This window comes from Rhincodon typus, chromosome 1 (assembly GCF_021869965.1).
Source record: "Rhincodon typus isolate 14 chromosome 1, sRhiTyp1.1, whole genome shotgun sequence".
Lineage (NCBI taxonomy): Eukaryota > Metazoa > Chordata > Chondrichthyes > Orectolobiformes > Rhincodontidae > Rhincodon > Rhincodon typus.
The window spans coordinates 87,466,169-87,482,753 of record NC_063332.1 but is presented as its reverse complement, the minus strand read 5'-3'; the positions used below and the strand labels follow the sequence as shown (position 1 = coordinate 87,482,753).

At 39.7% G+C, this 16,585-nt stretch overlaps 1 protein-coding gene across 3 annotated transcripts in view; it reads right to left on the bottom strand.

The window, feature by feature from the left end:
- arap2 (ArfGAP with RhoGAP domain, ankyrin repeat and PH domain 2) overlaps positions 1-16,585 on the bottom strand; it is a 216,028-nt gene that overhangs the window by 158,484 nt on the left and 40,959 nt on the right. For 2 of the 3 annotated variants that reach the window (XM_048599096.1, XM_048599090.1), the window contains exon 2: positions 14,244-15,321. The exons of the other annotated variant lie outside the window; for it this stretch is intronic. In XM_048599096.1, coding sequence (XP_048455053.1) covers positions 14,244-15,118 — 875 coding nt within the window. In that variant the 5' untranslated portion in view covers positions 15,119-15,321. The remainder of the gene's footprint in view (positions 1-14,243; positions 15,322-16,585) is intronic. 3 annotated transcript variants of the gene reach the window in all.

Here is a 16,585-nt window from a genome sequence, read left to right as displayed (position 1 = left end):
AACACAATTTCTGAAGAAGGGTCTAGGCCCGAAACGTCAGCCTTCCTGCTCCTCAGATGCTGCTTGGCCTGCTGTGTTCATCCAGCTCTACACCTTGTTATCTCAGATTCTCCAGCATCTGTAGTTCCTACTATCTCTCTAACTACATTCCCCACTTCTGGTTCTTAAATTACTTCAGTTGCTGGTGTTTACCCCAATTCTGTTGTAGGAAAGAGGAAAATCCTATCACAATTTCTTGACTGTAGAACAGTGGAAACTGGGATTTCTGCTTGTGCTGCAGCATTAGATTAATACTTAAACAGCGACAAACTGGATGAGCATAATGTCTTTTTAACTCTAGGACTTGGATTTAAATCTCCCACAATGAACAAGACTGAGAAATGCTGATGGTACAGATCCAAAGTAAAATTAATTTCCAACTTATATTGAGGCTGTCACAGACTGGGTGCTCCCACATCACAGGTGTCCATAATTTGCCATCTACTGAAGATAACAGAGACTATAAAGCTATCTCTAATAGGCAGTAGGAAGTTCATATTTGCACAGAAGAACTAACCTTCAAGGTGGGGTTTAAGGGAACTTCATTATGTTGCATCGAATCTAGGCTAGATCCATAACAGCGCTGAATACTTACAATGGGTCAATGCAGAGATAAATGTCCCACTCACCAACATTGCATGTTCCTTAACAAACACTATATGACCAAAATAACTAAGCTTGTTTTTAGGCTTGTTTTCCATGGACATAAATATAAACTGTAAACGCAGAGATATAACATCAATTGCTTTTTCTGAACACTACAGCTTTCCACAATAGGCAATGTATCATCAATTAAATCTTGCAAGGCATTGGCCCCCAAGTCCTATTCACACATTAAGGTTTTTCCATTTCCTGCTCATCGTCCTGCAGGTTATAGAACATAAAACAGAACAGTACAGCACAGTACAGTTCCTTTGGCCCACGATGTCGTGCCGACCTATTATCCTACTCTAAGATCAAACTACACTGCATACCCTATATTTTACGATCAATTATGTGCCTATCCAAGAGTCACTTAAATGTCCCTCATGTATCTGACTCCATTACCACCACTGGCAGCACATTCCATGCACCCACCACACTCTGTGTAAAAAAACCTACCTCTGGCATCTCCCCTATACCTTCCTCCAATCACCTTAAAATTATGCCCCCTCATAATAGTCATTTCCACCCTGGGAAAAAGTCTCCGGTTATCCACTTCTATCTATGCCTCTCATCATCTTGTACACCTCTATCAAGTCACCTCTCATCCTTCTTTGCTCCAATGAGAAAAGCCCTAGCTCCTCAACCATTCCTCATAAGACCTGCCCTCCAGTCCAGGCAGCATCCTGGTAAATCTCCTTTGCACCCTCGCTAAAGCTTCCACATCCTTCCTATAATGAGGCGACCAGAACTGAACACAATATTCCAAGTGTGGTCCAACCAGGGTTTTATACAGCTGCAGCATAACCTCGCAGCTTTTAAACTTAATTCCCCTGTCAATGAAAGCCAACACACCATATGCCTTTGTAACAAACCTATCAACTTGGGTAGAAACTTTGAGGGATCTATGGACGTGGACCCCAAGATCCCTCTGTTCCTCCACGCTGCCGAGAATCCTGCCATTCGCCCTGCATTCGACATTCAAATTCAACCATCCAAAATGAATCACTTCACACTTTTCCAGGTTGAATTACATCTGCCACTTCTTTGCCCAGCTCTGCATCTTGTCAATGTCCCGCTGCAACCTACAACAGCCCTCCACACTATCCACAACACCACCAAGCTTTGTGTCATCGGCAAATTTACTAACCCACCCTTCGACTTTCTCATCCAAGTCATTTATAAAGATCACAAAGAGCAGAGGACCCAGAACAGATCCCTGCAGAACACCACTGGTCACCGAGCTCCAGGCTGAATACTTTCCAATTAATACCACCCTCTGTCTTCTATTGGACAGTCAATTGTATCCAGACAGCCAAATTTCCCTGGATCCTATGCCTCCTTACTTGAATGAGCCCACCATGGGGAACCTTATCAAATGCCTTGCTAAAATCCATATACACCACATCCACTTCTCTACCTTCATCAATGTATTTTGTCACATTCACAAAGAATTCAATAAGGCTTGTGAGGCATGACCTGCCCCTCACAAAGCCATGCTGACTATTTCTAATCAAACTGTGCTTTTCCTAATAATCATAAATACTATCTCTCAGAATCTACAATAATTTCCCCACCACAGAAGTAAGACTGACTGGTCTGTAATTCCCAGGATTATCCCTATTCCCTTTCTTTAACAATGAAATAACATTTGCCACCCTCCAATCATCTGGTACTACTCCAGTGGACAGTGAGGATGCAAAGATCATCACTAAAGGGGCAGCAAACTCTTCCCTCGCTTCCTGTAGCAATCTTGGGTACATCCTGTCTGGCCCAGGGGACTTATCTATCCTCAAGTTTTTCAAAATTTCTATCACATCCTCCTTCTTAACAACAACCTGTTCGATCACATCAGCCTGTTTCACGATGTCCTTACAAACTACAAAGTCCGTCTCACTGGTGAATACTGAAGCAAAGTATTCATTAAGGACCTCTTCTGTCTCCTCCGACTCCACGCACAAGTTCCCTCCAATAACCCTGATCAGCCCTACCCTGACTCTGGCCATCCTCTTGTCCCTCACATAAGTATAGAACACCTTGGGGTTTTCTTTAATCCTACCCGCCAAGGCTTTTTCAAACCCACTTCTAGCTCTCCTAAGTCCATTCTTCAGTTCCTTTCTGGCTACCCTGTAACTCTCTAGAGCTCTGTCCAATCCTTGCTTCCTCAACCTTAAGAAAGTTTCCTTCTTCCTCTTGACTAGATGTTTCACATGTCTTGTCATCCAAGGGTTCCTTCACCTTACCATCCCTTCCTGGCCTCAGTGGGACAAACCTATCCAATCTCATAGCAACTGTTCCCTAAACAACCTCCACAATTCTGTCATCGTTGGTATGAAAGCAGTGAATGCAATGAGCTGTACAGAGACAGAAGTGCCAATGTATCTCCCTTATAATCCAGTATTTAAGTCAAGGTGAAAGGTAAAATAAGAAGTGGATATTCACGGGGAAACAAATGATTTAGCTGCATCAAGCATTAGCTAGTGAGTTAAAGCAGAAATCACAATGAAGCTGTGTGATATAGGCCAAGATATTGCATTGAGAATAAAGGTGAGACTTAGAGCGCTCACTAATTATTGTGCTGTAATTTGGGCAGTACCTTGTGAATGAACACAAGCATAACAAGAAAATCTGTGTATTATGGTCTAGTTACACTGTTCCCCACAAGATGCTGTTTATGAGACTTCACTGATAGACTCAACATTGAAAGCCTTGTAAGGGACAAGAAGTTGCTGTAATTACCCTCAAGTTAGCCACTAAATATAGCATAAAATTTTAGGGCTGGTTCATTCAGATATAAAGTGAATTTTTGACAACGTTATAAGTCATAATTATGAATGAACATTCTCGTTGGTAGTGAAAAGTCAATTTTGTAAGCCAAGGAGTCTCAATCCTGCAGAATTAAATTAACATTGGATTTTTTTCACATTTTTCTGTCTTTTGTTTCTCTCTTCCTATTAAATCCACCTTTCTTAACATTGTCTTATCTCTTTTTCTGGATATTACTTAACCCTAACTTACTTAAGTCCTAGTATTTATTTCTTGCTTTTTGGTAATCTTTTCAATTGAAAAGACATACTATTGCTGGCCTTGCTGACATTGCCATAGATTCCCTGGAGTGGGCATCATGCTGGACCCTCACTGGCTGCAAGTCTTCACTAAGCAGTCATTAAAAACTCTAAGCAGCTGTCAGCATGAATGGTGAGTGCTATTCCTTCATTACTGAGCACAAAATCCAGGCCATAATATTAAGAGATGCCAGCTAGAATGATGAAAGTTAATGAATTAGCCTGAGTGAACCTGAGCTATTCATACAGGCAGAGGCAGAGGCTTACAAGGGAAGGGAGCCAAGATGAGAACTCATCCACAGTTCTGACTTCTGTCTTTCAATCTCAATGTACAAAAAAAATCAGATTCAACTATGGGGCTACTCATTCTCCAAATAATCAATTGTATGCCACAAAAACACATCACTTGACAGTCGAGTTTTATGTTCAAGATTTATGAATATAAACCCCACACGCTGACACGGTGGGATTTGAGCTCATGCCTGCACAGCATTAGCCTGGACCCTGCCATTGTCTTTACTGCAACACCACTATCTCCCCATTTAGTGAACTTGTAGCATCTCCACAATATTCCTGATTGAAATCAATTAAATCAAACCTGCCCCAGAGATCAAGCCAGCATAGAACATAGAATATAGAACAGCACAGTACAGGCCCTTCGGCCCACGATGTTGTGCCGAACTTTTACCCTAAACCTAAGGTCTATCTAACCTCCACCGTTACCTTATACTATCATCCATATGTCTATCTAATAGCCGCTTAAATTCCCCTAAAGAGGCCAACTCCACTCCCTCTCCGGCAATGCATTCCACGCCCCCACCACTCGCTGAGTAAAGAACCTACCTCTGACGTCTCCCCGATATCTACCTCCTTTCACTTTAAAACTATGTCTCCTCGTAAAAGCTACCTCCACCCTAGGAAAAAGTCTCTGGCTGTCTACTCTATCTATACCTCTGATCATTTTGTACACCTCTATCAAGTCACCTCTCATCCTTCGTCATTCTAAAGAGAAAAGCCCTAGCTCTCTCAACTTTTCCTCGTAAGATCTTCCCTCCATTCCAGGCAACATCCTGGTAAATCTCCTCTGCACCTTTTCCAACGCTTCCACATCTTTCCTGTAATGAGGTGACCAGAACTGGACACAATACTCCAGATGTGGCCGAACCAGCTTTTGTATAGCTGGAGCATACCTTCACGGTTCTTGAACTCAATCCCTCTATTAATGAAAGCTAACACACCATACGCCTTCTTAACAACACTATCCACCTGGGTGGCAGCTCTCAGGGAACTGTGAACATGAACCCCAAGATCCCTCTGCTCCTCCACACTGCCAAGAATCTTTCCGTTGGCCCTGTATTCTGCTTTCAAGTTTGTCCTTCCAAAATGAATCACCTCACACTTTTCAGGGTTAAACTCCATCTGCCACTTCTCAGCCCAGCTCTGCATTCTATCAATGTCGCTTTGAAACCTAGAACAGCCCTCCGCACTGTCCACAATGTGACCCACATTCGTATCGTCCGCGAACTTGCTGATCCATCCTTCCACTCCTTCATCCAAATCATTTACAAAAATCACAAATGGACCCAGAACAGATCCTTGTGGTACACCACTCGTAACTGAGCACCATGTTGAATATTTTCCGTCCACTAGAATGCTAAGATAATCTTTTATTTTTTGATCAACTTATGAAGTCAACCATCAAATGTATCTAATTGCTCTCAATAAGTAGAAGTACGATTAGAAATATGTGGACTAGTCTCACCGGACAAAGCATTGGCAGGAATATATTTGACTAATGTTTGTTCCTAGGAACGAGAGGATTGAAATCTGGCTCATTTAGCTGTTACAGCAGAAGAAAATTAGATTATTTTGAAAAATGAGGACCAGCATAAAAACCATACATTATCCCCTTTGCTCACTGATCTACATTGACTTCTGATCTTAACTTTAAAACTTAACTCCTTTTTTTAATCAAATCTCTCCAGTGCTGCTCTTGCTATCTTCATAATCTCTTCCATGCCAACACCCTCCTAGGTACTGCCCTCTTCCAATTCTAATAACTTGAGAATCCCTTGGAGATGGTGGTGAATTGATAGGTTACTGGGCTAGTAGGGCCCAGGTTAATACTCTGTGGATGCTCATTCAAATCCCAACATACCACTGATGAAATTTAAATCTAGAAGATAAAGCTAATCTCAGAAATAGTGACAACAGCAATTCTCCTTGGTTACCTTAAAAACCTATCTGGAAGGAAATCTGCTATTCTTATCTGGTCTGCGCTACATGTGACTCCAGACACCCTGCAATGAGGTTGTCTCCTACCTGCCCTCTGAAATGACCTAGTAAGCCATTCAAATGCATGCATTGTCAGCAATGTCCATATCCCATTTTAATAAAAGCTGGAATTCCCTAAGTATTTGTATCCCTCTACCTCACTTTTCTTCTTTAACACACTCCTTAAAACCCAAGTCTTTGACCAACCTTTGGTCATCAGATCCAATTTAGTTTACGTGGCTCAGTGTCATATTTTCCATTGCTCCCATGAAGTGCTTTGAGAAGTTATATTTACATAACACTTTTAAAGTAATACAAGTAGTTGGTGTGCTAAAAATGTGCTCAAATTGCAGTAATTCCATGTCAAGACAATGCACAAATAGCTAACTAAATTTATTTTACTAATTGGTTCTCTATAACACTGCATCATCCCAGCATGTGCATGATCTAAAAAGCAGCACTGATCATTAATTGTTTTTAGAAATACTTAAAATTATCGGAAGAAATTGACCATGAGACTTTTTTTGATGGAGCACTGAAAGATGTACTATAGTATACCTTCAAACAAAATTTTAATTCCCATTCCCATATATATCTCATGTGAATGTGAATGAGTTAAACGTCTAAACTTGATAGTTAAATGGAACGAAGAGTTTTAGCTTCAGGAAGTGGACAGACATGCAAAGGATGTGCAGCTTGGGCAAACACTGGAAATGTTGTGAAGATGAGAAAAAGACAACAAATTCAAAGTAGGATTGATGCTCAGTTCTGGATGAAAGCTGATTCCAAAATTTTACACAGCCTTGCAAAGCCTGATCAAGTGACTGTTAAGAGTCATGGAGTCAACGGCAAATGAATACAGCCGACAGTGGAGGATGATCTAACCAATATTCAGCTTGCATTTAGCAGATGTCAGACATGAGGTTTGACTACACACAGTGGCACTACAGCTGGATGCCATTAGCGTTAAAAATGGTAATTGACCACAAGCCTGTGGATAATGAGATTCTGGATAAGATCAGCAAGAAATGGCAATGGACTCCATTTTCCTGGAAATCTAACGGCTTATTAACAATGCACATCATTATTAGGACACAAACTGGCCAGCAATTTCAGGGCATGAAGAAATATGCTATGAGTTGTGGATTTCTCAGGCGTTAAGTTTGATTTATACTGGTTAACCATCTGCTTCACACAAATGACATCTCAGCTTCAACTTCCATGTTACGTTTAAACTTGTGTTGAATGTGCACATTACTTTCACTGCCCTCATAATGAACAAATATATAACAAAGCAAACTGTTATATTTGGCTACGTGTAGCACATATATATTTTGAGCAGTCTATGTGCTACACAAAACCAAAAATAACAGTTTGCTTTGCTTTATATTTGTTCACTTTTAGGACAAACTTTCTGCAGTGAAAGTAATGTGCAGATTCAACACAAGTTTAAAAGTAACACGGAAGTTAAAACTGAGATGTCATTTGTGTGAAGCAAATGGTTAACCAGTATAAATCAACTTAACGCCTGAGAAATCCACAACTCATAGCATATTTCTTCATGCCCTGAAATTGCTGGCCAGTTTGTGTCCTAATAAATAATGTGCATTGTGAATAAGCCGTTAGATTTCCAGGAAAATGGAGTCCATTGCCATTCCTTGCTGATCTTATCCGGGACCATACTGTCCACAGGCTTGTGGTCATTAACTGTGGTCAGAACTGGACAACCTCAGTTCGGAGGAGAGATCACCGGACCAGAAACATTAACTCTGACTTCTCTTCACAGATGCTGTCAGACCTGCTGAGCTTTTCCAGCAACTGTTGTTTTTTTGAAACTAAGGTTTTCAGTACATTGCTTGTGATAAATCCAATTACTATTTTCCTTCTTGGATTATGCTTAAAATGTGCTCCTTCTCCTCTACCACTATTCCACATGCACAAACACAATCATTCTTTAGGATCAGCATTTTTTTTGAATTTGGAACTTTTTTTTGTTATTTTAACACACACACCACAAAAACATGATATAATGCTTATTCATCTTAGCCAATAAACATTTAAACTTCCAAAAACTTGTTTATCTCTAATCATAACACAGAAACAATTCAGAGAAACGCTTGGAGCATATATTAAAATACAGCAGTGTTATCTAAATTTGAAATAATGGGAGAAGGCCAAAATCTGCAAAAAAAAAGTTAGTTTCTTTATTTTCCTATTAAACGAGACAGTTACGAGATATTCTTATGGCAATTCCCAATTTTTAAACCAAATCTGAGCAAAGAAAAAATTGAACAATGTTACATAATCCTTGTCAATAATCCCCTGATAAGCAATTGCTGAACATATTTGAATACAGGAGATAATTAAAAGTTGTTTTGTGGCATAAACGTTCATTGAAGAAAAAAAACAAGAAACCACTTCTAAAACAGATATAGAGAAAAAGGGGAGTAACTTTATTTTTATCAAAATGCATTCCAAAAAATCTAGAAAGACTATGATAGGTTACTTATTTCATGCAAGCATATGCAAGTTATTTTCAGTGTACATTGGCATTTGAACCTTCTATAATGCCCCCTCCCCCAGCTTCACTTTCTGAGAAGAGTAGGGTTTTCTGTCATTCACTCCATTTAGCACCAACATAATCACACCAGTGTTATTCCAATCAATTGTATATTGAAATTGTAACGAGACCTCCAACTGCAACTCCAATTACAGAGAGCCAAAAATCACTAATCAGATCACATGAGCTAGTTTTTGGAATCAATGGTGCATTTATACTATCCTGTTGGCATTGGTGATATGTTCTCTTGAACACTAATTACCAAAAGTTCAGTACAAAATTAGGAAAGCCATATCAATACCATATTCACAACTAAAATGAGGTACATCAAAACCTTTGTTATATGATGGTTTACATTTTAATAAATGTGGGCAAACTACCGTAATATCACTTTACCAATGAAAAAATAGTTGCCTGAAAAGAGTTGCTGAAACAATCATTAAAACCAAAATGTATTTGAATGCATATGCTTGTGTAGCTTTGACTTCTCTGATTTCTTGCCAATGCATCCCAATATGACTCCATAATGATCGTATTGTGGAAAATCGATGCAACATTGACAAAACAATATGCAGTGAGAACAAAAGGTGGGCTTTTTAGGCAAATCCATTTTTGAATGCAAAGGCATTGATTTCATATGGTCTGATTACTGCGTTTAGATAATTGTTACTGATGGGATTGCAAGTGTTGAAACAAAATCAAACACATGGCATTGTGGGAAATCAATAAAGGCGTATTGAAATGAGCTCAAATTGTTGTTGCATAGACAGTTTAAAGATTAGTCAAGCCAATTAATATGTGTATGAAGGTTCACAGCTATTACATGGGATTACTTCAAAAGTGTAATCAACACAACTTTGACATCCCTGTGCTAATTTGCTGCCAGTCTGCTTTATTGGGGGGTGTAAAGGAATGTCTTTATAATGTTTGACACACCTATTGCCATGCTAAAAAATTCTCTAAATTATACCTTGCAAATCAAGAGTTTCTGTTTGCCCATATAAATGGATTCTCTTCCCACACCCCACTTCTGTCAATAACTTAAGAACATGTTGCGTAATCCGTGTAGTTAATGTCCACCCACTAACTCACCTCTACCCGCCTAACTGGTGTGGAATGGAATGCTAAAGCTAGAGCACAAACCAGCTGATTCCATCAAACACCTTACAAAGACATAGTCCTGTTTGTCTCCGTCTGCTTATTTGGCATATCTATTAGCTTTTTGGATTTCAGGATTATCTGACTATCAAATAGTCACAACCCCAGCCATCAGTGCCAGTTCTCATTTGTGAGCCCCGCTGTAGCATCAGTCACCAACAATGCCTTGGACTGTTCAGAACTGCTGAACCCCTGTGTCAGATTAACAAGTCTCCCAAAATGATGACTCAGTTCTGATTTTTCACCGGCAAGCATGGAACCTTGAAAACAACTCTCACTAAAAATAACAACTTGCTGATCTCTACCATGCAAAGGATTGGTCATTAGACAACTAGCAAACACTAAAAGGCCTGTTGTTACAAAGGCCTGCACACAAATAGCAGAAATAAACTTAAAAAAATGGGAGTCAACTAACATTGCTTTCATGACCACTGCTGTGGACTCAAACCATTCCTCACTAATACTGTTTAGAATGTTTAGACAGACAGCTTCTATGCTGCCTGCTCCTTTGTAATCCAGCATAGTTCATTCTGAACACTGTTTATTGGAGCATATGGTCCAATGATAGCATCCCAGGGAGTCTTATCCAGCCACAGTTACATTAACACATGTGTAGTTAGCTGATTTTATTGAGACATTAATAAGGAGTGCCACAGTTCCCAAAAGAGGTCACCCCACAGTTGGAGATAAATAGGCAGTTGCGGTCCTATTGCTAGCAAAACTATCCTTTCATAAATGGTAACTGACTGGCACAATTCACTCTTAACAAAGGAAGGCATGGACAAACTTTGATCTACGGCCACGTTTCCTGTAGCATGTTTAGGAGTGGATACTATGCAAGGATCAAGCTGATTGAACTGTTGGACATTAACTAAGCTTATAGAATGGTATTGGTTCTACAACTTGAACTTCCTCAGGAAAACATCAGAAAACAATTTAGCATGAACATAGATTTGGTACCAGCACAAATTACAAGCAAAACTGTGTTCAGGGTAGTTTTCTGCAGAGATATAGCCTCCCAATAAGGGGGCAATACATTATTAGATTTAGCAATGAGTAATGAGTCAAATTTAATTAAAAACCCATCAACTCACTTCCTTCACTTTCGCATTTTGGCGGTGCTCCCTACACTTTGAGAGCTCCCATGTACTCTTGGTTCTCAGGAAGATGAGCTTTAATTGCTTGGGACATAGAATAACTTGACCAATGTTAAAGAAACCAAGCATACCATTGGTGTCCATGATCTTTTGGATCTCCGACACTACTTCTTCCCTCCCACCCATTTGTTATTTATGTTTTGAATGTTATGCTATATCAGGGCCTTCAGGTGTTGATAGGAATACTGCTATTTTCAAGTTGTGATGAAGTTTCCAGTCCATGAAAGCTTTGTGCTCATGCTCAATTCAAACCTGTATCTCTTGGTCATTTTTGTCAAAACAAAATACAGAGTGACTAAGAACGTTTTTGCGGATGCTTTTTAAGGTAGATTTTGGGATCATCAGGAAGTATGGGAGCACTGTAACTCCTTGTGGATGGAGTGTAAGAGTTTGAGAGTTAAGCACTGACCAAGAGAGTTGCTTTGGTGAAACTTTTGAAGCCTTCACGTTAATTCTGTATCAGTATTGCTTCTGCTATCCTCATTCTTCAGGAGGTCAGTCGAAATGGAAAGGGTAGATTGGATGAAGCCATGATACTTTCAGTAATTTTCAGTATCTGTCATGTGGACATATCTGGTGCCTTGTTCAAACAATGATGTGTTTGATCAAGGACAGTGTTTGGACCATGATGTTACCATAAGGGCTGTGCTTCGCTCACTGGTATAATAGGATTGGTTATGACAAGGTCATGTTTGGGACATTGTGTTTCAAAAGGAGGCTTCCACTGAAATTTGTTTTCCCTGAACAGAGCTTGTAAATCATATCTTTCTGCAGATATGTATCCTTCATAACTTTAGCACTAAATTCTTCAACAGTCATCAGCTTGTCACCTATTAGGATATAAGCTAGAGATTGCCCAAATTTGGCGTAGAATCTCTCCTTGGTCTCATTTATTGCTTTCGGTGTAGAAGCAGATGCATTGATGATACTGGTGTGCTGACTGTTTCTTACGCTAAGCTAAACACTCATGGCGCCGGTTTATCCCACAGTGGGGAGTCACTGAAGTACCAGTCGGGTTCATTTTCAAAGTTCATCCTATGGAGGCATTTTTGTTCCCCTTTACGGCCCTTCCACAAAATGGTTTACCTCCCACCTTGCTCATTCCATTGGCCTTATCCTCAAATCATGTCTCTCTTAATCTGAAACTACTGATGTTGAGGCACCCATGTATGAGTTGCAACATTCAGATCCATCATTGTTGGGTTTCTCCACGAGCTGCTAACATTGCAGGCCCAAAACTTCATGTTTATGAGTGGAAGATGGCTCTATGTTATTAAACTGAGGGTGGCTGTTGCACACTGACAGCATTGGGCTGTGATTTAATTGAAAGGGAGTTCCAATATAGAGGCCAGACTCAATTATCAAACATGATACCAGTGCATAACCCTCCCCAGTTCTAGAAGGGCCCACCATGGCCTAGTTTCTCACACACATACCTACAACATGTCCACAGCATGCCACATTACAGAATTCGAGTACCCAACTCTCCCTCATGACACACCAACATTTATAAAATAGCAACCATATTAAATGTGATTTTCAAAAGAAAGAAACTTTAACAGCTACAAAGATTGTCTATTTAGGCAACTGCAATGACAACAGGATGTGATAGAGATTTGCCACAATAATCATGGACATGGGTGGACTAAATGTCCTCTCTGTTGTGAATGCTCTATGTTAGTCTACAGAAGGGCAGAGCTTAGCAATTGAACTTCAAACCCTGTAATTGCACATAAAAGCGGAAACCCTGAGATTCTTGTCCTCGATTAATTAGAACATCTTAAAAACTGTTTATAGCACACAGTGTGTATTATTTCAGATCAATTAATTCTATGCTTGCGTGGCCATTTCAGAGTCAGAGTCAGAGCCAATCATATTGCTGTGGATCTGGAATGACATGTAGGCCAGGCCAGGTCGGGATGGCAGTTTTTCTTGCCTAAAGGGTTTTTCATGACAATCAATCTTTGTTTCCTGGTCACCACTGTGGAGGCTGGCTTTCAATTCCAGGATACAGTACTCTTCTTTACTATAAATGCCAAATTCCTTTCTACAACTCCATCCCTCACCAGAATGGCAATCAGCATTCACTTTCTCAAATGAAGGGAAGCCCAACAAGCCCCTATCCACCCGCCCTACTCCAAATGTTGGAGTTTGTTCTGAGGTTGAACAACTCCTTGAACTCACATCATTTATTCTACTTGAATACTGTTGCTATCAGAACTCACACAGGTCCTAGATACAGCTGCCTTTTCTTAGAATATGGTGTAGTTTTTTTTTTCCATCCCAAGAACTTCCACATTCAACTATTTCTACTATTTAACATTCTGCGTTGACTGCTCATCATGCAGGGCTTTTTTTTCCCTCTACCACAGGGAAGGGCAAGGGAGACTGAATGATTATTTAGCACATATTCAGGACAAAGTTCTGGGGAAGGTATGGGTTCAAATCCCACATGGATAGATGGTGAATTTTGAATTAAATAATAAAGAGAAGCTGGAATTAAAAACTAACCTATGGTGAACATGTAGCCACTGTAAATTGTTGTTAAAAACCTATCTGATTTACTAATGTTCTTTAGGGAGGGAAATCTGCCATCGTCAATAGTTTGATCTAAACGTGACCCACAGTATTGTGGTTGACCCTTCTGAAATGGTCTAGAAGGCCAGCCAGCCAATCAGTTCTAGAGTAACAAACACTAGCCTTCCCAGTGACACCCACATATTGTACAAGAAAAAGAATAAACAGTAAGCAAGTATAATCAAGCTTCTAGATATTTTGTAATTTTAATTCTGTAGCCCAATCCCATGCTGACCTTTCTCCTTTTGCCTCCTACACTGTTCCACTGAAGTTCCTTGTGAGTTTACCAAACATTAGCACATCTTTCAGTTAGACTCCAGAAGGCTGACTAACTGCAGTTCGTATAAACTGTCCATTTATTTGGACAGAAGCTCTCAGCAATAATTATGCTATTCCTGTTTACTGCTCGTCTACATTTGTTTTTTTTGTTCTATTTATCCCTTCTCCTTTTGTCTCGTATACTCAATTTTTATCACTTAATCTCTTCTGTTTTCAATCCTATCAAAATTTCCCATTTGATTTTTCATCTCATTTTGTACCTGCTTAAGGCCCATTACATCTCTAACTTCATCAGTTCTAGCAAAAGGTGCTTGGCTTGAATGGTTAAATCTGTTCCACTCTCCATAGATACACTCATGTTCAACAATGTAAAATTTATCAGATGATTTGGCCTATAATCTTTCAGTTACATTTGCTGTGGTGTCCACTCACCAAAAAAGTCAATTCTTTGAAGAGTAGTACAAAATTATGAAGTGGAGCTTGTTACTTTACCTGTTGTCTGTCAAGCATAGCATGCCTGCACACACATCAGGGAGCTGTGGCACTGGTCTGTTTCGAAGACCAGATGCTGTCACAGGACAGGAAGTAACCTGCTCCAAGTTGCCCATATGTTCGACATACAAATCATTCTGCACCATTTCTCCTTGGAATTCAAAGAGGGGCGAGTCTGGAGGAGTGCTGGTTAAATGTTGTGTTTCCACAGAGGTGGAGTGTTCCTTTGTTGAGTAAAAATTTGAGGAATCAACCAAAGCAGAAGGCAGTGGCATTCTATCAGTGGTGAACTTGAGTGGTGGTGTGCCCTGATGAAGCCGTGGTGGCACTGGTGGTCTGGTGTCCATGTCACCTTGTGGGTCACAAAAATTGAAACAGGCTTCTTCTGGCTCAAAGGTATCTACTTTCAGATTTTTACCAACTGGACATTTCTGCATTTGGGGAGATGGGGTTTTGTTTTTTGACTGAATACATCCATCAGTGTTTACTGGGTCTATACAGTCTGAAGTTAAGTTGCCCTTAACAAACTTAGGTCTCAGCTTTGATACAGGTACACTTCTGCCACCTTCAGTTTTGGGTGGGCTATGTAAAATTAACATCCGATTCTCACTCTCTAAGTCCGTGCCTCCAGTCTCAGGACTTTTAGATACTGTCGTCATATCTGCTTCTGGGATTGTAGAGTTCAAGTGTTTAAGTATTCTTTTACGATGTCCTGTTGGACCAATCCCAATCCGAAGAAGAACCTCATTGTTCATGTGTTTACAGTCTTCGACAGTGAAATATCCAGACTTTTTGAAGTGGTCAGCATACTGCTCCAGATGAATACTGAGCAACCAATCTGCAATATCGCCAGTACCCTGATCGGATGACAGCATTGTAGCGATTTCACTCTCATTCCAGCTTTCACAGTTTACAGCTCACATCCTCATTTTCTTTGTCCCCACACTAGCTTGATGCAGCCACTGGATTTCCTAACTGACTTGCAGATCATCTGATGTGGAACTTACATTGTAGTCAAAAGTGATAATCCTTCCTCTTCATGATGTCACATCAAACAGCACCCTTTTCTAATGCAAAGCTGAAAGATTAGAAATGCAAGTTAGTCAATTTATCACAAAAATTGAAACACCATCATATACCATTGAGTTTGCTCCCCATTTGTTAGTCATGAGAGCTCTTTTGTTTACTTATTTCCAAAGTGCCACCCTGTTCTTCATATTGCTTAAGCCGAAATATCAATATTTTTAACTCTTCATTTGAATTAACATGTAATCGACTTATGGGACAATGCATCCACATTCTCATCACTCTCCTGTGTAAATTAGAACTAAAAATCAGAATTTGTTACTAACTGTGAAATGTCAAACTTTAAGATTGTATTATCTTCTTTTGCATTATTCCACTAATGAGAAAACCATTCGAAATCCATCCTTCGAAAGACTGACTTTAAATAAAGGTAACATGATTTCTGTGTTTTGAGAAGCACAGCTGGAGCAAATGTATGTGGTTTAAAATTACCTCATAATCCTGGCAAATAAAATTCCACGTATGGCCTGTTAAAACTTGTCCTCCAATCTGTTTAGATCCCAAGGAAATGGAATTCTTTTTTAGTAGAATGCTACACTTAAATGGTTTTACAAATTCTTTTGTTCACTCAAACTGGAAAATTCCACATGACCCCACATTATCCAAGACTCGTAACATGCCAGAATTTCGGCTGGAAGACACTCATTGCTAAATGAGCTGACCAGGGACAGAGGAAGCGCAGCAACATTAGCACCAACATAATGCCGAACACCCATGGATGTGCCTTACTTATAGAACCACTCTCTTTACTCAATGCCCAGCAACTATTGTTTACTTGTGTAGCTCTACATCATTTTCATGAACAGGCTGTTTGTTTTTTTCAATTTTTAAAAACATTAATATTTTCTGGTGAAAACAATCTTTCAAGTCTCCAGTGATGCTTAGTGCTTTAACATAGAACTCATAGTAACATGTTCCTCGATGTGATGATATTTCAGGTCCTAAAGGAACCCACATGTAAAAGAAGGCAATAACAAGGATATATATTGGCATTTTGTGAGCTTTTGTGGCACAGCAGTAGTGTCCCTATGTCTGGGCCAGGAGGCCTTGGTTCATATCCCATCTGTTCCTGACATAATAACATCTGATCAGGTTGATTAGAAAATACCCATAATTGGTATTTTTCAGTTGTATACATAAGTAGGCACCTATTTTGTAAGTAATTATATATTAAAAGTTACATTTGATGGCAACTAACCAACTGAAAAATTTATGTATTTATTCATTTAGTCTTGATTTCATGGTGCTTCACATAT